This window comes from Danio aesculapii, chromosome 13 (assembly GCF_903798145.1).
Source record: "Danio aesculapii chromosome 13, fDanAes4.1, whole genome shotgun sequence".
Lineage (NCBI taxonomy): Eukaryota > Metazoa > Chordata > Actinopteri > Cypriniformes > Danionidae > Danio > Danio aesculapii.
Window position 1 is genome coordinate 19902621 of NC_079447.1, and position 22947 is coordinate 19925567.

The 22947-nt window shown below is 36.7% G+C and overlaps 1 protein-coding gene across 2 annotated transcripts in view; it reads right to left on the bottom strand.

Moving 5' to 3' along the window:
- The window catches only part of jag2a (jagged canonical Notch ligand 2a), an 88313-nt gene that overhangs the window by 18392 nt on the left and 46974 nt on the right, over positions 1-22947 (bottom strand). Inside the window, exons 4-18 of one of the 2 annotated variants that reach the window (XM_056470259.1) lie at positions 19886-20140; positions 18058-18118; positions 16695-16825; positions 14812-14931; positions 14546-14659; positions 12240-12353; positions 9741-9854; positions 8514-8560; positions 5965-6138; positions 5730-5880; positions 5471-5635; positions 5060-5173; positions 3286-3399; positions 3096-3209; positions 15-131 (exon numbers count right to left, since the gene is read on the bottom strand). In XM_056470259.1, coding sequence (XP_056326234.1) covers positions 15-131; positions 3096-3209; positions 3286-3399; positions 5060-5173; positions 5471-5635; positions 5730-5880; positions 5965-6138; positions 8514-8560; positions 9741-9854; positions 12240-12353; positions 14546-14659; positions 14812-14931; positions 16695-16825; positions 18058-18118; positions 19886-20140 — 1905 coding nt within the window. The remainder of the gene's footprint in view (positions 1-14; positions 132-3095; positions 3210-3285; positions 3400-5059; positions 5174-5470; positions 5636-5729; positions 5881-5964; positions 6139-8513; positions 8561-9740; positions 9855-12239; positions 12354-14545; positions 14660-14811; positions 14932-16694; positions 16826-18057; positions 18119-19885; positions 20141-22947) is intronic. The other variant, XM_056470260.1, reaches the window with a different exon arrangement.

Here is a 22947-nt window from a genome sequence, read left to right on the forward strand (position 1 = left end):
GGGCGTGGTCTTACTTTGAGCACAAGTAGGCCCCTCCCATCCATCCTTACAGATGCATTTGAAGACGCTGCCTGAGCCGATACAAGTGCCCCCATTTAGACACGGGCCAGACTCACATGAGCTGTTCATGGCTAGACAGAGGGAGACGGAGGTAGTGAGTAAGATGCGTAGTAAACAGACTGGCAGTTTTTATTGTTTATTAGCTGAAAAAAGTTCTGAAAGTAATTCAAACAATGTCATTCATCTGAACCAATTTCATTGTAGATGTGGTGTGGATTTAAATTTAGAGCTGTATCCTCATTGGTGTGCTTCAAGTGTTCAATTAGCTCTAAATGGAGCTTTTTTTTTTGTTTATTTTCCACTTGGTCTAACATGAACAAATACTAGGGTAATTTATAGTAAATACTACAGTATATCTGAACCATATCATAATAAAGTGGACTATACTGTGTATATTATAATATCTGTGTATAGTATACTTTAGTACTAACTGGTGAACTGATAAATTGTTATAAATACTGTAGTATAATTACATTTTTTACTGTTTATTGTACAGGCCTGTAGCCAAGGGGTTCAAAAAACCCCACCCCTCACTTACGAAGGAAATTGTTCTATTCTTAATCTCGTGCCAACACAAATTGTAAAAATAAGCTATCGCATCCTCTGTTGGCTTTCGTGACTTCAGCTAATTAGTTTTGATCAATGCAAACAATTATTTTTCATGAGTCCAACATTCAGCTGTGCAAGAAAACACACAATCTGACGTACAGTAAGAGAAGTCATCTTTCACTATTGACCTACTGTATTGTTTTTAAATAGAGAAAACATTTATTAAACAAAGTAACTTTTATTCTAAATTTTGGACCTCATTCATTCATTCATTTTCTTTTTGGCTTAGTCCCCTTATTAATCTGGGGTCGCCACAGCAGAATGAACCGCTAACTTATCCAGCACATGTTTTACACAGCGGATGCCCTTCCAGCCACAACCCATCTCTGGGAAACATCCATTCACACTCACTCACATACTATGGACAATTTAGCCTTCCCAATTCACTTGTACCACATGTCTTTGGACTGTGGGGGAAACCGGAGCACCTGGAGGAAACCCACGCGAAGGCAGGGAGAACATGCAAACTCTACACAGAAACACCTCGAACCAGCGACCCTCTTGCTGTGAGGCGACAGCACTACCTACTGTGCCACTGCCTATTTTAGACCTTATTCGTGAAATAAAAAAAAAACGATCAATAAAAAGGTAAGAAGCTCTAAAACAGCCTGAATTAAAATAATATTTATTACAAATTTGGCTAATGTTGTCATCGATAAATATTCAAATGTACTGATTTCTTCACAGAAATATCGTGAAGCTCTACAGTATTATTATTGTTTTAATTTTTTATTACTCAAATAAACTCTGACTGAAAATTCTGACTGAGGAACATTGAATGTGCTGGCCAGTTTGTTATTTGCCTAATAAAATGGCTACAGTTTTTAATTAAAAACTTTAACAGGTTCCTATTTATTTCTCATGATGTAATATGATGTAATAAATTTGTATTTTAAAAATAAGCATTTATTCATATTTCTTTTTTCTAAATATTTAGGAAATGTTTTTGGTACATCACAAAGTGTGGTTATGTTGACCACCCGGCAAGCGAATCCAGCTAAAAGTAGTGCTTAAATTGTCACTAAAATGCAGGATTAAAATTTTATAATTAAATAGAAAATAAGGCAAATAACTCCAAAAAGCAGGCTGGCTATGGGCCTGTTGTAGTATAATTTACTCTATAGTTGTAGAAAACTACAGTACTGGGTAGGTTGTTTATATCACTATAGATGTTGTGTTACCATAACCACTATAGAATTACCACAACAGATTCATTCAAGTACTTTAGTATGGTTCAAAACCCCTTAGTATTTACTACAAATTATGGTAACACTTTAGTTTAGGTCACAATTCATGCTAAACTACTGGTTTATTACCTGCCTATTATTAAGATATTAACTGTTCATTAGTAGTTATAAAGTATAATCGTATTCTGCATGCCTAATCCTACCCGAAACCTAAAACCAACTTCTACCTTACTAACTGTTAATAATTAGTAGTTTTATAAGCTTGTAGTGGTGTGTTAATGGTTACTTAATACTGTGAATTTTGACCTAAAGTGTTACCCAAATGACTATATTTTTTTTATATGGGGTATTATCATATGTCTTCAGTGATTCAACCACATGTTGTCAGCCGAGATGCATTACGGTTTCAGCCTAATGCTAGAATGCAACTTTTAAAAACACCTGCTTTTGACGTTCATTGAAACTCTTCCTAATGATGTCATAAAACTCCACATCCCTTTTGTAGAAGAGCTCAGTGTAACATACAGAATGAGAACTACTGAATAAACAAACCAACGTGACTTATACGCAGGAATGTCAGCTACAGTTTTGATTGTTATCTGCATTCTGCTATGTATATCTTGTTTTGGTGCACTTTCTGACAGCGTGTCCCTTAAATGATTACATAACACACAGAGTCTTTTGTAGCTGTTGGAACGCATTTAACGTCAAGCAAGTTTACACTGAAAGCAATCTGATCCAATGCATTTTTAACTACATTCTGTAAGTGTTTGAAAGACATTGTTTGTTGACTAAGACTGTTTGTAGACAGCAATCAAACCTTCTAGACCCTGTTTACGTTGAATTTAAGATCATCCATTATAGACTGAGGTTTTAAAACTTCAGTACCATCCCCACGGTGTTTAACTAGCACCATGAACTGAAGATTAGGAGGACACCCAAGTGTATTACTCTTACAGAGATTGTGATGTTGTTTGAAATTGCTTTTAATTGTTTAAAATAAACTTGCTGAATGATATTAAAGTGATGTTTACACCATTTCTGCATTTTGAAATGATGGCAACAGCTGGAGGTGTGTAGTCCACAGCATGTTACTGCAATGTTTATAGTGCTGGTCCTATACTTCCGGGTTTCTTCCCACCGCAGCCTCGCTTTGGTTCTTTAAAATGGCGGCCGTGTGAAATAAGCTTATTGGACTAATGAAAACACATATAAGCAGGGCCTTCATTTCCATCTCACCTGTGTTGCAGGTACTGCCACCCCAACCAGAGGGACACAAACATCGGAACGATTCTCCACGATCGTGGCACGTTCCTCCATTAGCACACGTACTGGAATCACACTGATTTTCCCCTGTAACAACAAATCCATGTTGATTGCATGCAGCCATAGTACAGCTAAATGCATGAACATGAAAACATTCACTTACGTGAGTTACAGGTCTTTCCTTTCCAATTATCAGTGCAGCGGCAGTAGAAATCATTCAGCAGGTCAATACAGTGACCTCCATTTAGACACGGATCACTGCTACATTCATTCACCTCTGAAGAGAACATTATAGTCACAATTGTAAAAGATTATTCATCACCATTAGTGGTTTATTGCTCTAAATTAGGCTGGAGTAAGTTTAGAAAGGTTGGCAAATTTAAAATTTAAAAACTAGTCAAATTCATCACATATACAGTACTTTACTGTGGTTGATCCAATTTTTTTTTTATTTTTTGGAAATCTATGCCAAACTCTATTTATTTGATCAAGAATAAAATTAATAATAATAATATAGATTTAAAATTCTAAGCTGAATTAGTTACCAATATTCCAGTTTTCAGTGTCATGTGATCTCAAAAATCATTTTAATGTATGAAAATTCAGAGAAGTCCTATTGACTTAACATTGGACCAAACTTTATGACCTCATAACTTTGTTAAGTTTGGGATCATTTAACTCAGACTCAATCTGCCAATCACTGATGACCTTTCAACTTACTAGCCACACCCTAGCAACCACTTACGGCACCTTAGCAACTGTCTCATAGACTTCCATTGTAAAAAAAACTGCCGTTGATTTTATACTGGACATACTAATAATAAACTATACTACAATTCATACTAGCAATAAACTAATCCATACTAGAAGCATACTAACGACATACTAACATACTGATCATACTAGAAACATACTAGCAACATGCTAATTCATAACAAATTCATGCTATCAACATGCTAATTTATACTAGAAACATGCTAGCGACATGCTAATTCATACTAGAACCATGTTAATTTGTGTTAGCAACTGCCTAGCAACCACTCAGAACACCTTAGCAACGGCCTAGCAATGCCTTAGCAACCACCTAGAACACCCTAGCAATAGCCTAGCAACACCTTAGTGACAACTCAGAACACCCTCGCAACACCTTAGCAACTGCCTAGCAACACCTTAACATCCACCTAGCAACCAATCAGAACACCTTAGCAACCACTCAGAGCCCCATAGCAACCACTTAGCAACACCTTAGCAACCACTCAGAACACCTTAGCAACGGCCTAGCAACATCTTAGCAACCACCTAGCAATGCCTTAGCAACCACTCAGAACACCCTAGCAACCGCCAAGCAACACCTTATCAACCACTTAGAACATCTAAGCAATGCCTTAGCAACCACTCAGAATAACCTAGCAATGTCTTAGCAACCGCTCAGTGGTTGACCTAGCAGCCACTCAAAATACCATAGCAACCATCTAGCAACACCTTAGCAACTACCTGGAACACCCTAGCAGCCGCCAAGCAACTACTCAGAACACCTTAGCAACTGCCTAGCAACGCCTTAACATACAGTCAAAACGCCCTAGTAACCACTCAGAACACTCTAGCAACTGCCTAGCAACACCTTAGCTATGCCTCAACACCCTAGCACCCTTCAAACTTCTTAAAAACTACTTCAATTCTTTAAACTTTTAAATCTACTTCAAACGTTCAGACTAGACTTTCTCAAGCCATCATAAAGTTTGTCTAGAAACTTTACTTTTCTAGTTATTTATTATAATAATTACAATCATTTTTAATGAATCCAAACTTTTGAACAACAGTAAACAAATGCTCATCTAAATCAATAAATACATTCCTCTCTCTCATGAAGCTAAAGGGTTTAGAACTCCACAACTGTAATAAACCAACAGTTAATAGTTTAGAGCTGAATATTTTACCCAGCTCACAGAGTTGCCCATCAAATCCATCAGGACAGACACAGCGGAAAGAGTCAATGTCATCAATGCACGTTCCTCCACTGTGACAAGGAGACGATTCGCAGTCGTTTATATCTGAGAGAGAAAGCAGAAAACAAGTGTGTATTAACTGATATGTGTGTGTACAAAATGCTTGTGTTTCAACTTAACCTGTCAAGTCTGCCTGAAATCAAAATTTACAATGTTTATTTTCCAACTCACACTGTTATTCTTAAGGCGAATAATTAAACAGTGCAAGTTAATCCACTGAAAAAAAATAAATAAATTGGTCATCTTCAATCAAAGCCTGACCGTTTGCTGAAATTTCTCAGAAACTTCCAGTTCACACAGACTTTATCAATGCTGTATGCGAATGTGTACAATATCACTCACTCTCATGACAGTACGTCCCAGAGAATCCGGGTTGGCAGGCGCAGGTGAAGTTTCCTCCAGACTGGCTGATGCAGCGGCCGTGAGGACCACACACATTTGATAAGATGTACCTCACCGCCATCTCTGTGCCATTGGTTGTAATAGCAGTAGTACAGCTGTCGATCACTAACGAGGAAAAGAGAACACCACCGAAAATAATTGATGTTATTTTTGGGTGCAAAATGTTACATGCAAAGGGCATATATAGGAAGTAGCCTACCATGGCACGTGCTGGTCTTGCAGTGGTCTCGTAGCTGACTACATGTCTTCCCCTCGTATTCATCAGCACAGGCGCAGTAAAAGTCTCCCTGTAAAGAGTGGCACTGCGCTTTTTTTTGACATGGGTTTGGTTTGCACAGATCCACCTGCACCTACAGGGAATGTCAGAGAATGATTGTAAATGAGGGGTTGAAAAGAAAAAGTTCATTATGTACCTGTGTAATTACTGACTTTACCTCACAGTTGTTTCCGGTGTATCCATACAGGCACTCGCACTCATAGCCTGTGGCTAGCGAATGGCACCGTCCACCATTTTGGCATGGGGAGCTGGCACACCTGCTCTGCTGCACTTCACAGTGTCTTCCCATGAAGCCCGGCTGGCACTGGCACACATAACCATGACGACCATCCTAATAACAACACACAAAGGTGGAGATGATTCGCAGGTGTGCAGGGCAGAGGTAAACTTGTAAAGTATATAAAGAAAAAGTTATGATCTACTCTGATAATAAATGATATTTTATGGCATTTCCTTAAAGGGTTAGTTCACCCAAAAATGAAAATTAATTTATTCTCCCTCACGTGGCTTTAAACCTTTTTTTAAAAACTCCAAAGAGTTTTTTCCTTTGGTTTTGAGGAATTTGGGTTGCTGGTACACATCAACCTCCATAGTAAGCATGGGCTGGTATAAGATTCTGACGGTATGATAACCCTGGATAAAAATATTAAAGTTTCACGGTATTGTGATTTACTGCTCTAAAATATATATATTTTAAATGTCTTTTAAATATCCCTTTGAACACAATATATTTTATTTTAAGAAACGTTTAAAATATTTTGTAACATTAAACATGCCAGGCTAAATAATTAAATAATTCAAATAATCAATAAATCATTGACTTCTGCTGTATTCATTTGGTTCAAAAACACCAATTTCTTTACAAACGGCATTTTTTTTTAATATCTTTTCAGCTGGAGATACTGTTGTCCTAAAAAACAGAAGAAAATCGTACATATACTGTACCTTAATGGCCCATTCACACAGAGCATCAACACCAATGCCTCCCATTCACTTTGAATGGGTGACGTCAAGCGTTGCCAAACTGAATTGTGGATCCGTCCACGCTGCTTCAGTGGCTTTGCTCGCTGCAGAAGTTGGGAAAAATTCCCCAGCTCAGACAGTAGCGGACTTGTTTTATTGCCTGACGCTGCTATGATAATCACGTCAGCCCCAACTTCAGACACGCCCTCTGTCAAGCGTTGACACTGAAGCCCTATGTGAATGGGGCGTAAGAACCGCATAAAAGAAAAATGTTGGCGGTTTTAAAACCTTGACTTTTCCAAACTTTGTTTTTATACCTTAAAAACAGTTATCGTCCCATGCCTACTCCATAGTATGGAAAAAAAATCAGCATTTTAGAAAATACCTTTTACATTCAACAGAGAAAAGACATTCAAATATGTTTGAATAAGTGAATGGCTAGTAAATGATGACAGCGTTTTTCTTTTTTTTTTTTTTCTTCTATTTGCTTTAAAGGATAGTTCCAACAAGAGAGTATATATTTCTATATATACACTAAGGGTCTCACCAAACATTATTTTAAAAAATTATCTGAAAATTCAGGTTATATTTGGATTAAGGCTATAATTTAGTAAAACTTATGGGAATGTTACTTTTTATGTTTTCTGAAAGTTCTGAAACTAGTGGTAACACATCGGTGGATTTGCCCTTCAGTGTTTGGACTTTCAGCAGTGAAAATTAACCCACACTGAACTGAACTGAACTATGAAAACTGGACTGGCACAGTTTCAATTTACTAGAACTTCTGTTAAGCTGCTTTGACACAAACTACATTGTAAAGCGCTATAGAAATGAAGATGAATTGAATTAAATTAAAAATGTTATGAACATTCAACAGAAACATAGAAATTTCTTTAGGAAATGGAGTCTAAATAACATTTTAGGCTTAGCATTAATAAACACGAGGCAAGTTTGGACAAATATTAATGTTGCAGAAAGTATATTTGACAGAACTAAGCTACCCTTAATCCCTTTAAGAAGTGCTACACCTGATTGAAGTACTCTGTCACTGCCATCCTAAAAATAAAGTAGAATTTTTTATAGTAGTACAGGATGTAAACATGAACATAAAATCTTTGTAAATGATTCAAACCAGGCCCTGTTTCCACCTGATGTTAACATGAATTCCCAGTGATTCAATCAAAAGTGGTCAAGTGAGTTGCATTACCATTTCCACCTGATTTTTTAACATGCATCCCACGAGCAATGGTGTTCACATTATTCCAAGCTCTACATTACATATGCAGAAGTACTCACTGTGTCTATAGGATGAATGAACCCATGTTACACAGCTTATGAACGAGTGTGAAAGCTAACAATTAAAAAAAAAAATTATCAGTTTGTTTTGAGCACAAAAAATACACACATACTTTTGGGTTTTGCAGTACTCAGTTGGTTTGTGTTCTTTTCATTTATCGGGTTTTACTGTGCTCAAATTGCTCAAATGGATAAAGTTCACAGTACTCATTAGGATTAGTTTTTGAACTGTATTGGTTTCTTGCAATCAGTTTCCTCAAATGGTTTGATTTACCTTAACTTATTGAGTTTTACAGTGTAGAAGTAGTTGAAAATAGACTAACTCAAGGTTTACACCTGTATTTAGTGTCATCTAGTTATAATTGGATTAACACCAAGATAAATAAATACAAGGTTTAAACAGGGCTTCAGTGTCAAAAAGACAATTCAAATAAAACACATGCCCACCTGACAGGTTCCTCCATTCTGACACTGACCATAACAGCTGTTGATATCTGTAAAATAAACATCAGTGCAATCAACATTGCGGATCCAGTACATAAAAGAAAAGAAGAAACCAAAGAGATCAAAATGACTCAAGGCTGTTAGACATGAAAGTACAAGCATAATAACAGAAGACATGCACAGTTTTGAAAAAACTTGTTATTAGAGACAAAGCAATACAGAATAACTGACAATTGTTAATATACCGTCACTCCTTTTAGCGTTTTAAAGGACATAGTTTTATTTTCTGTTGAAGACTGTGTTAGTAGCCTTTTCCATAAAATGATAATTATTTGAAGTCATACAACAACTCTGTTTGATGAACAAACCAAAATCTAATATGCTATTTACTGAAATCTGGCCATCTGCTTGGTGCATTGGTGTGTTTCAAAGAAAAATGTCTAATTTGTGAACAAATAATCTCATGTCCAATTTTTTTCAATTAATTGTTTCCCTGCAGGCACAGGACGTCAACACAACGTCATATTGATGTTGTACCCCAATGTACCCCAACATTGTGGGGACATTGGATTTTGTTTGAAAATGAAAATCGGGTTGACGTCAGAACGCAACGTCTGGCCGACATCAATGTCCAACGTCCAACTTAAAATCAACCAAATATCAACATCTAATCAAGTTACACCTGGACGTTGTGTGGACATTACCACTATGACATCTATCAGACATAGAATTTTGGTCACTTTCCAACACAACCTATAACCAACCGAATATCAACGTAATTTGACGTTGTTATTGGACGTCAAAAATAACGTTGTCCTTAGACGCTGGCTAAACATTGAATTTTGGTCAACTGACGTCATGACGTAAATCTAACCAAATATTAACGTCTTATGATGTTGTGTGCCTGCTGGGTTGATCCAATTCACCAATTTATTCACAAACCTTACTGACAGACAACATTATAGGTGAAGATCAGCAAATACTGTATTGGTCACACAAAGCTATTGTTTGGTGAATCAGAAAGCTTCTTAGACGGCTTTGAACCAACATTAGGATAAGCAAATGATGGCAGAATTGTAATTTTTGAAGCTCTGATTCATGTAAAAAAAAAGCAAAGCAGCTTTGATCAGCATTAGAGCAGAAGAAGAAGAAGAACAAAAGTCTGCTGCTTTGCAGGGAAAGAAGGGAGAATTATAAGCGATATAAACTTGACAGAGTTTGTATACTGACTGATATTACAGTTCGGTCCCGCCCAGCCCGGGTAGCAGTTGCAATGATATCCACCAATTAGATTTTTACAAGCATAAGCGTTTAGACAAGCCCTCCTCGTACACTCATTCACATCTGTGTGAAAGAGAACAGGAGCATGAGGGGAGCTAAAGACAGCATTATAGAAGATTAAGCCCCGTCACCAAGTGCAAAATCACACCAAGCCACATAATGTAAACAAACTCAGATTCCCATGATGCACAGTGGGATATAAGTTTCAGCAATTTCACACATCTGAAATATGAGCAGATGCTCATGAAAAATTAATTATTTAATTTTTTTTACTTATTATTTAAGATTTTTTTCTTTAAAAAAAATAATAAAAACCAATATTTAAAAAAAAATTTAGTCCTGGAAAAGAAATTAAATATTTTTTTGCAATAAAGTTCAATTTGCTAAGTCATGACTAGTTATGGGCTGGTATAAGATTCTGACGATATGATAATCTTGGTTACAAATATCACGGTTTCACAGTTTCACGGTATTGTGATTTACTACTCTAAAATATATGCTCTTTTTAAATGTTGGGGTAAAAAATAAAAACATTTTCCCCTTTGATCACAATATATTTTATTTTAAGAACCATTAATAATATTTTGGAGCAGTAAACATGTCAGGCTAAATAATTTAAATGAATCATTGACTTCTGCTGTCTTCATTTGGTTTCTTTACAATTTAAAATGGCATCTTTGAATATATTTTCTGCTAGAGATACTATTGTCCTAAAGAATAAACAAACAAAAAACGTAAATAAAAATTCGTACATATACCTTAGGATCGATATAGCAGAATATTTTGGTGGTTTTAATACCTTGAATTTTCCAAACCGCGATATATACCTTGAAAACAGTTTTCGTCCCATACCTAGTCATGACAAGCTCTAAGATATTTTATTTGAGAAGAAACAGTGAATAAATAATTGGTAAAATCCTTAATCTTTATTCAGAACATTCCAAACAACTGTATAAGTCATGCGGTCTATGAATACTCTTTGTGGGAATTTGGCCTTTGAGCCAAAAATATTGAGAAACACTTCTCTTAAACAAGGGTTCACGAAAAAAAAAATTTCTGAAACCTTTAACATTAGCTGAAACCTTTATTCCTAAAATATTTACTTTACACATACAATTTTATAAAGTTAAAATTCATTTAATGACACATAATTGAATGACATTCACAAATTCACTGACACTGAATATAACAATTGATTATTTTTTCAGTTTTAGATGTGATTATAAAAAAATGAATGTAAAATATGCTGTGTTAACTTGTTCTTTTAGAGAAGGATTTCTCAGAATGGGTTTTGTAAGGGAGGTGCTGGGGGTTTATGAGTTTATTAAAAGCTTATATTTAAGTTGAATGTAATATTGGAATAAATAAACGGAGATACACAATAGTTGGGTGTCACGGTGGCGCAATGCACTGCTTGTTCACACGAACACGGGGAGAACATGCAAACGCCACACAGAAATGCCAACTGACCCAGCCGAGGCTCAAACCAGTGACCTTCTTGCTGTGAGGCGGATGTGCTACCCACTGCGCCACCGTGACGCCCAACTATTGTGTATCTCCGTTTATTTTTCCAATATTACATTCAACTTAAATATAAGCTTTTAATAAACTCATAAACCCCCAGCTCCTCCCTTACAAACCCCATTCTGAGAAATCCTGCTCTAAAAGAACAAGTTAACACAGGCAAAAACATGTAAAAAACTAGTCTATAAAGTAAACAAAAAAGTATTGCATGGCGCTGTGGCTATGCAGGACTAATGCTGTTCCCTGGATGAAATCAAACTCCCTCTTTAATCCAGCACAGGTAACCCTGCCGCTCCACACCTGAGACTAAAAAGCTACCTGAGAAACTCAAGCGGCCTCCTATAACCAGACACCATGTCTACAATAACACACTGTGCTTGTTTACAGGTTATAAAGCATTTCCTGCTGTGTCCTTCCACCACACCCCTCTTCAGCTTCATTCTCTACCCCACGATCAGTCTAATGTAGTCCCGCAAAAAGATAAATTTAGTCCCTGTCTTGGTGGTTGCCAGGCCTGTCGATATATTTAGCTTCACTTAAATCACCTAGGTCCAGTTACAGATAATATTCAGCATGGCCTCTAACAAAATTCCATATCACACACATACAGTACATACCCGCAAACTCAGGTTAAATAAACATACAAGCGCACACTGCCAACATATATACATAGTTACAGGCATTTCACACACTCATGCACCTGCAAAAAAACAGACAGAGGTACACGCTCGCATTGTAACAAACACTCAACTGAGAGTCATTCATGGTGTAAAATCGACATTCATTTACATTAAGCAAGCACTATGGAGTGAACTGCTGATGAGCCATGTGGCCCCATATTTAAACATGGTACGTTCGGTTTTCAGTCGATTTGACAATTAAATCAATCATATGAACATGGTAAACAAAAACAACAGGACTCACCTATCTGACAAGTCTTGCCAGTCCACTGTGGGAGGCATAAACATTCAAAGCCATTCTCCAGATCAATGCACGTCCCTCCATAAGAGCACGGGTTTGACGCACACTCATCTTTGTCTGAAAAATGTGCACCAAAAAAAAAAGAACATAAATATGGATAATAAGTGTGTAAAAGTTTAGATTGCAGACGTTGTGATGTTGAAACCTGGAAGATTAAATGGGGCTGATTTATTTTTACCTTATCATGTTCTCAGACATGTTAGACTCATTTGTTCTTTTATAAATGTTAAATAAAATTTCTTGGATGTTTTGCTCTTCAAAGGGATAGATCCAACCCAGACTCATTCTGATTACGTACTCCTATATACATTTCTGGAGAGAGCAAAATACGTCCCAGGAGCTACGTTTTTTGCAGTTTTTGTTTTTGCAAATCCACCAGAGGCCTCTGTGTATGCTTTTTCAGATCTCAAATTTCTGTTGTGAGTGCCATTTGCACCTGCCCATCTCATATAAATCCACCAGAGGCTGCTGTCAACTGATTAATTGACTGACTGACTGACCGATCAACTGACCCACCCTCCTCTTTCCCTAAACCCAACCAACCCGCCCACCCTTCTCTAAATCCAAGCGACAGTTTTAAAAAGCAATCCAGAAAAAGCCCTCGCGGCAACCTGATTTTTACCATGTTTTTAGATTTTACCACATTCTCACCCTGTTTTTTACTTGTTTATTTAATTTTTTAGCTTCTGTTTTCATCATACCTGCTTTCTGGAACCGTTATTCACTGGACTCGAACCTCGTTGTCGCGGTCAACTCCGCTCTGCATCTAGAGTCCGCTGACGTACATGTCGAGCTACTGGACAAACTGGTAACAGTGGAAAAGCCATCCATACAGAGGTAAGCAATCTGCTGTTAAGCTGGAAAGGAACGGCGTCATACCGTCCCTTAGCGTTCATTTTAAAGATGAAATGCAGCTATACATAGCTCTGGCTACATAATTCACAATCTCCAGAAATGTATATAGGACTACGTTTTCAGAATGAGCCCATGTTGGATAGATCACCTAATAAAAAAAGAAAATTGCCATAATTTACTCACTCTTCACTTGTCCCAAACTGTTTGAGTTTCTTCTTCTGTTGAACACAAAATAAGATATTTTGACAGAATCTGAAAACTTGTAACTTGACTTCTATGTATTGTTTTCCTACAATGAAAGCCACTGGGTACAGGTTTTCTTCAAAAAATATCTGCTTTTGTGTTGAAGAGAAAAAAGGAAACTCATAAACGTTTGGAACCACTTGAGATTGAGTACTAGTGTTCTAGTGAGTGAATTAAAAATTTGGGCGAACTATCCCTTGAACATGATTTAAAAACACCTATACAGAAAACACACATTTTGGAGTTAGTTGTGTATAATTAAAAAAACAAACAAGTTGCTAATAAATAGCAAGTAAAGTATATGTATAAAAAAAGCATCCTAAGGATTATTACGTTTGTTTGTTCACATACTTTATTTCAATGGTTTCCAGACTGGATGTTGCGAGACAATAAGGGTGATTTCCAAAAATATCATAAATGTTTATTAAAGTATTACAATTATCATAATTGATCCATAACCTGCAGAAGATAAAAATAGTTTGTAATAGTTACATAAAAACAACATGCAAATAAAAAGCCATCAGCCTTTGTATTTTTTTTTCCATTGGATTGTGACCCCTGGGGGTATTACGCTAGATTAATGACACAGCAATGGTGTTAGTTGCAGTAGATTGATTTTATGGCTCAATGTTAAGTTTGACACCTTTATGGCACTCATGTACATTAAAATGAAGGGCACGACTGAACATAGAGGACCATCTCCAAGTCTCCAAAGATCGTCTCCAAAATTAAACCAAGAATAGTCTTGTGATGTAAACATTACCCACCATTCACATTAAGTGAGGTTAATATTATATTAAACAAATATAAGGTTGTTAGACTGTTGCACTATTTTTGTGTTGTCAATAAGCTTGTTTATATAGTTCCTACTGGTGTGTGTGCACTGTTGTGTGCAATGTTTGTATGTTTATAACCACCTCCGAGGATAGTGGGGGTCGCAAGTCACTGGCATTGTTATTTTGGGTGTCGCAAGATGAAAAGTTTGGGAACCCCTGCTTTATTTTACTCTTAGAAAAACACTACTACTCCAAAAAATATACAGTATAGGAACATCCAAGAACTAGGATTATGAATTAATCTTCCAGGTTAAATGTCAATGCTGTAACACTCTACAGTCTGCTTCGTGAAGAGTAATGTGAGTGACTTCTGACCTTTAGCACAAGTTGGGCCGTCCCACCCTGGGGGACACTGGCATTCAAATCCTGATGCCAGCTCATGACACGTCCCACCATTTGCACAAGGGTTTGACATGCACGCATGCTTGGCTGTACGATACAAACACACACATATTTGGTATACAGTAAAAACAAATATGCTGTAAATGTGCAAGTAAAAAAAAATCCAAGTTGGAATATAAATTCATTTAAAATCATTTATAAAAGATTTATATAACAACAGTATCAGAAAACTTTCTTACGGATATGACAGTTTTCACCAGAATAGCCCTCAGGGCACAAGCAGAAATATTCATCCGGCTCTGTATTCAAACACGTGCCTCCATTTACACATGGACTGTGTGTGCCACAGTAATTCAGATCTGTGGAGAAACAAAACATGATCTTTCTTTTGCAGCAGGAAAGAATATAGCAGAACAAGTCCATTCAGAGCAGAAAAATGTGCGTGGATGTCAGTGAATGTCTGAAGTGAGAGGGAACAGACCTCAGCTGCATTCATTTACTATCTTAGCTAAACATTTTTTTAGTTAAGTGAGACGTTTCAGGTCACCAGCAATCTCACATACAAGTTTTTTATTTATTTATTTTTTTGTGAAATGTGGCATATGGTTATTTTAAAATACCATTCAAAAGTTTAGGGTCTAGTCAAATAGTAATATTGTCGTCCCAATTGTAATATTTGTTGGGGTCTAGTAAAATAGTAACAATGCTGTCACACTGTCTAACTGACTAACTGTCTGAGCTGGACCCAAATTGAAATATTCAATTCAATTCACCTTTATCTGTATAGCGCTTTTACAATGTAGATTGTGTCGAAGCAGCTTCACAGAGAAGATCAAAGTAAATTAAAACTGTGTCAGTCCAGTTTTCAGTAATTAAGTTCAGTTCAGTTTAGCTCAGTTCAGTGTGGTTTAATAAAATGTAACACTTAAATACACAAGAAGCAAAAACTGAACTGAATTCAGCATACTAAACAAGTCATTTAAGAAAAAGCCAAGACAAAGAACAAAGAAAACACTGGCACATACTGTCTTTACTAAGTACGCTACTAAATTCTAATCTGAACCTCACAAACACTATAAACATATGTTCTATCTACTGTATATAGTATTAATTTATAGAGTAACATGAATGGAATTTAGATGTACTACATCCACCATGTTGTCATTATCACATGACCTTCCTCCAATCACTTCACTTCCATTCATAAATCTTTTCCCTTGGCCTCCCTAAGGGACAGTAAATTGTCCATTAGATGTTTACTTTAGGATTTCTGTGGAAGTAGTAGGTCATCCAGGTACATCTCCCCTACAGTTTTCAAATACTATCAGTTTTTGTGTACTATTTAACTCACAAAATTTATTTCATATACTACAGTATATAGTATAGGGAAATATGTGATTTAGGACACTCTGCATGAAAGAAGACCTCGGACACACTATCCAAATCAGGATGATTAATCAACAAGAAAACCTCAAACGGACTACAAAACAGACAGGAGACTGGAAAAACAAAACTCAATTGTCAATGTCACAATGCTTTTTTCTTATAATCAATGTTGAAAATAGAGCTTCTTCATATTTTTGTGAAATTATCTATTTTTCAGGATTATTTAATAAATATAAAGGTCAAACTATTTGAGATAGAAATCCTCTCTAACATTATAAATATATTAAACTTCAATTTTAGTTAGTTTATTTCATCCTTGCTGTATAAATCTATCAATCTACAGAAACACTTTATTTTGATGGTCCAATTGATTATTAGTAGACTGTCTGCTTAATATCTGTTGACACTGCTCCTTCAACAGACTTTTAACTGACTACAAGAAACTTTGCAAGTACATGTCAACCTTCACTAACCCTAACCCAAACTCTAACCCTAACCCCATGATCTAATGAGAATTAGTTGGCATGTAGATGCAACGTAACTTTAATTCAACGAACGTACCATCAAAATAAAGTGTGGCCTAATCTACTTATCATCCCCCAGTCTTTTGAATGGCAATGCCTTTTATTTTATTCATAAGTGCAGATTCTATATAGATTTTTAATATTTGTTTGTATTTTTTTATTTACATTAAGCCACTTAATTACCTCTGGAGTTGCTTAAAAATATTACCTACCTTTGTCACACAGAAGTCCACCCCAATTTTTCTCACAGGTGCATGTCCAGGGTTTCACACAGGTCCCATGTTTACAACCTGGATACGGCAAACACTCATCACATAATGGGCCCTGCCATCCGTACTTACACCTGTAATACAAACAGAGCATAAGCAAGTGTGTGAGTGTTTATACAAAAGCTTCCATGAGCTAAATCTATCCCTATGTACAGTTGAAGTCAGAATTATTAGCCCCCCTTTGATTTTTTTCTTCTTTTTAAAATATTTGCCAAATGATGTTTAACAGAGCAAGGAAAATTTCACAGTATGTCTGATAATATTTTTTCTTCTGGAGAAAGTCTTATTTGTTTTATTTCGGCTAACATTTTGAATTTTTTAAAAAGCATTTTAAGGTCAAAATTATTAGCCCCTTAAGGAATACTTTTTTCCATAGTCTACAGAACAAACCATCATTATACAATAACTTGCCTAATTACCCTAACCTGCCTAGTTAACCTAATTAACCTAGTTAAGCCTTTAAATGTCACTTTAAGCTGTATAGAAGTGTCTTGAACACTATCTAATAAAATATTATGTACTGTCATCATGGCAAAGATAAAATAAATCAGTTATTAGAAATGAGTTATTAAAACTATATGTTTAGAACTGTGTTGAAAAAATCTGCTCTCCGTTTAACAGAAATTTGGGTAAAAAGTAAACAGCTAATAATTCATGGGGGCTAATATTTCTGACTTCAACTGTATCTATATATGTATCTGTCTGTCCATCTATCAACACAAACTGCTTTTCTGTGCTTCTGGTAGTGTCTCACATTGCACGTGTTCCCTACACCGGTAACTCTAATGGATACAAGAGTGTAAACTTATTTCCAGTAGCAGACACAGGTCGTGACCTCTGTCTGTTTCCTAATCTTTAACTGCAAAGAATTCCAGTCAGACAGCTGGTCAAAGGTCATTTCCACCTCGCATAATTTAAAAGATGGCTGAATTACAGCAAAGGAAAAGAATCATCACTCAACAAAACTAGACAGCTTATTGAACTTGCTAACGCGAAAAAGATAACAGTAGCCTGGATTCTTTGAAATCTTTAATGCATTGATTTTCTCTGTAGTATGTAATAAACCTTGAATTGTATTCTGAATATATAGCCAACCATTCATGAGAGCAGTGAAGCTAATATTATTATATTATCCTTCAGTTGTTTGCTCAGCTCATTCAGGACTATTTAAAGCTGATGTGCATGCCGTCAAATGTGTGTGATGTGTGTGTGGAACAATTTTACTCCAACGAACAGACTCATTCATCTCTTCAGGATGCATAACCTGAGATTAAAGAGAGAGAGAGAGAGATCAGCTAACACTTACACACAGTCTCCTGGTGTTTCACAGCTTCCATGAAGCTCACTGCAGCCTTGCTTACAGATAGCTGAAAGACATGAATGAAATATGAATGAGCTTTATTACATTCTGATGCTCTCATTCATTTAGACCTGGTGATTTAGACGGTGATCATTGTATTGACATGACAGAGCTGTTGTGTTGTAGGTTACACTGGACATTTAGCTATCAAAAATGTATTAAAAATTGAATGTACTAATTGTAAAAGGAAAACAATTTTCATATTAGTATTTTTGCTAGTATCAATGAGTTCCTATTGTAGTTTTCATTATAGTTTTAATTAATTTTATTGTTGTTTTCTGTTTCATTTGAACTACTTTTGGGTGTCTTTGTCATTTGTATTCTAGTTATATTAGCTAAACTTATTATATATTGTTCAATTAACTTTTCTCAATTAAATTTTTATTTTATTTCGATGACTATAGTTTCAGTTTACTATAATAACCCTGCCAACCTGGTTTCACCAAGTAGGACATGTTCCTGGATTAACATCTATGTTGATCCTGGAACAACATTCCAATCAGCCAATCAGAATTAGGAGATATGTTTACTGTGGCTTACAGTTTATGCACTTCTACATGATTGTTATGCAACTATTTTTCCACTCTGATTTTGGGAATAATTTACAATTATGGTTAGGTTTAGGGGTGGGTAATAGATATGAATTACATTTTCAAAGAACAAATATGTTCCAGGATCAACATAGATGTTAACCCAGGATCATGTCCTACTTGGCAAAATCATGATGTGCAGAACAAACTGGTGCATTCTAATGAATCAGTTGTTGGCTTCTCAAAATGAACTTTTGTCCATAAATTGCAACAACACACCTTTGTTCACCATCCCTCCCCACAGTGACAACAACACTCGTTGCATTTATTTGCATAACATAAATTTTAAAGTCAGGAATGAAACAGAAACTGCATTCTAATTCAAAGATCCAATCCAAATGAACAACAAGAACGGAAATAAAATGTAGAACGAGACCTGATTTTGTCCATCAGGAATTGATTGAATTGTGACGGATCTTGCTGAAAAATCTCATATAAAATCAAAATAAATACAAAGAGTTTATACTAAAAAACCCCCCACCAAAATATTAGCTACTAGCATCTGCCCAGTTTAATGACTGAATAATCTTGATTGATTTATGAGCCAAGCCTAAACAACAAGCCTAAAGACGTTTATAATAAGAGGGCTTGGCAACACTTGAAGAGCGCACTCTAAGATGCAAACCAAACACGACGCCTCTGTCATTCATGATTTACTTTATATTGCAAAGCATAACATACGCTTTGTGTGGTAATACTAAATTGGTAAAGAATTGTGGAGCCCAAATGTTACTACAGTTAAAACACAGTCAATTGTGTACTTTTGAGTGTGAGCTGTGTTCCATATACATCCTGGCCAATGATTGAGTAGATACACTTGTATTTTAAAAACATTTGCCACTCCTAAAATTTGCAGTGTACATGGCCAAGATGTCATTGTGAATGGGAAGTTTGTATCACCGCATTAAGATTACGAGGTTACTTGTATAATGATGTACACAGATGTCTAGCTGAATACATCAAACAACCAACCATTTCTGTCACTGCTTTCAAAAGAATTAAAAAGGTGCTTGATTACTAAATATTTTTATTTTTAATTACTTTCAGACTTTTTATGGACGGCCTAACCGTGTTGCCTTCAATATTATAGTGAGATGTTAGTTTAAATGATTATTCACAATATATTGTATATAGATACATGTACTAGTGTTAATATGCATGAGCTCATGGACACACTCACACACCTTGCTTGCAGTCTTGCCCTGTCCATCCCTCCATGCACTGCTGATTGCCAGACTGATCACACGTGTAATGACCAAAGTAATCGTCTCGGGGCCGACACTGTTTGTTGCATTTGTTGCCGTAATAATGCCGGTCGCAGCGCACACGAACACTGTACTGGATGCTGGCTGTTCGGCCTTTGTGCTGAATGACCTGTCGCTTTTCACCAGGGTTTATCTCTCCACGATTCACACTCCTCTCGATCAACTGATCATCACCTGTGAAAAACACAAATGCATTGGTTATTATATTATTGTATGTGCATTAGTTGTTCACAAGCTGTCTTCCTGCTTCAGATGAGACACTATAGGCTTAAAACAGCCTTTTTGTGCAGCTGTCAGTTTTTGACATTTGGGCATTTTTGCAGTCCATGCACACTGAAAAAGGTGCCTCAGCTGATATTTTTGCGAACCATTAAATGCGTTGCTCCAGATACATTTCATTGCATGTTTCAGGGTGTACTCACACTAAGTACAGTTGCCTTGAACCGTGCCGAAGCACACTTTTCCCTCCTCCACTCTCCCCATATAGCCTGCATTCACACTGCATTTTCTGCGTTTGGAGCCCGAGCATGCTTAAGTCATCGATTATGCGACTGTTCAGTTTAACAGGAAGAAAAGCGTTCTCGCTCAGCACAGTGAACATTCCTTTAGTTTTATCATTTTGTTTTATTGTTAGTAGTTTGGGATGCAGTGACACGCAGTTAAATATTTTGTTGAACAGATCCACAACTTTTGACACTCATAAATTATCATAAAAGTCCTCGTGCTGCAGGTATTCTGAGGTTTGCTGCATCTTTAATAAACTATGAGAGTTCACGTTCATTGAAAAGTAAGAATAGTTAACAATCCACATGAAACAGTTCCTTAAAAGTGACGTCGCGTCTTCAGTTTCGGGCTAAGCCGCGCTTTGCAATGACACTACAAGCATACCGCTCCAAAGGCCAGCCGAACCGTGCTCTGGCACATCACTTCCAACCGGGCCAGGGCCAGCAAACTGAACCATGGCCCTATTTGGAGCACTCACACTTGTCAAATGAACCAGGAAAAGCGCCCGGGCATGGTCAAATCAAATCAAATCACTTGTATTGTCACATCATCAGCAGCACATGTGCTGTGATGAGTGAAAAGCTTAGGTGCTGGCTCCAGACAGTGCAAAATACAGACAGGGCAAATACGTTTGGATAGTCTAGTGTGAGTGCACCCTCAGATGACAAATACACTAGAGGGTGACGTCTAGATTTTTGCACATCTGGAATTCATTATTCAGGGTTAATTGTTTTATACGGTTACATACAGTATATGGTTTATTTGTTTACTTGCCACGTCACTTCAGTTTTTGCTCTTGTGCTCTGATTTGTTGCTGAATAACCAGTCAGTCAGAGTGTTCTCTTTAACAATGCTGAATCAGGCCAACAAACTCTGATGTAAACCTGACAAGAGGCGACATGTGGGACACACAAAACCAACTTGCCAGACAGATGCTGATTGCAGACTTGGCGTGCCCGGTCTTAAACACAACCAATAGTGTTTTTAAAGGCAAACACAAGAGAAAACATAATTTAACAAAAGATTGTTTTAGTGAAGGTTTGATTTTTGCATTATACAAGATGCTGGTGTCAGGATCAAAGGAATCTTCAAATTGTAAATTGGAAGCTTGGAGATTAGATCTTAAGGAGGATATTTCTACAGAGGACTGGATGAAGACATGCGAAGAAGCTCAATCACTAACAATGAACACTCGTCTGAAACTGTTATAATAGAAGTGGTTGATGAGGATTTACATAACTCCAGTTTTATTGCATTCATATAATGAGAATATTCCAGATACTTGCTTGAAATGCAGGCACCTTAAGGGAACGCTGTATCACTGTATATGGGAATGTAAAGGAATACAGAACTTCTGGAAAGGTGTGAAAGAAATGATAGAAAAGATTCTTGAGGTTAATATACCAATGTCTCTTTTCATTTTTTATTTCATTTATATCCCATGGAGATCAAGTTAAAAAAGATGGAGCATATATTTATGAATATATGTATTCTAGAAGTGAAACAGCTTATTCCGTTAAATTGGAAAAGTATATGTGCACCAAATATAGACCGTTGGATGAAAGAGATGGTAACAAACATGTCAATGGAAAAAAAACGTATATATTAAGAAAGTTTGGGGACCTTTTATGTTGTTTTTAAAAGGTGGTGGAGTTGGAAATGTTTTATTAGAAGATTAGTAAAAGAGGTGATATTGTATTCTGATGTAAAATACAGAGAAGCCTTTTGTTTTGTTTGTTCATTTGTTTGCTTGTTGGTTTATGTTATATCTGGCACACGGAAATGTGTATGTACATGTTAAAATATAATAAAAAGGAATTGGGAATAAAAATGAAAACATAAGTTTGCCATGTGAAACTGTACTTCACCTTAGTTAAACCATAGAGCTCTGCATCACAAGTACAACACTATGCAAAGTGAGCTACTGAGCAAAATGACCACGACAGAAAATTCGTCAACAGTCTGAAGCAGGTTTTCAGTCAGGATGTCTCTGTACATTGCTGCAGTCATCTTTCCCTCTATCCTGACTATTCCTCCAGTTCCTGCTGCTGAAAAACATGGTATTATCCTGGTGATAAGCGGTGCCTGGTTTTCTCTAAACGTAACGCCTGGCATTCACTCCAAACAGATCAATTTTAGTCTCATCAGACCAGAGAATTTAGTTTCTTAAGGTCTGAGAGTGCTTCAGATGCCTTTTGGCAAATTCCAGGCGGAGAGTGGCTTCTGTCTGGCCACTCTACCATACAGGCCTGATTGGTGGATTGCTGCACAGATGGTTGCCCTTCTGTAAGGTTCTCCTCTCTCCACAGAAGAATGCTGAAGTTCAGACAGAGTGACCATCTAATGATCACCTCCCTGACTAAGGCCCTTCTCCCCCGATGACTCAGCTTAGATGGCCAGCCAGCTTTAGGAAGAGTTCTCGTGGTTCCAAACATCTTCCACTTATGGCTGATGGAGGCCACTGTGCTCAGTGGAAC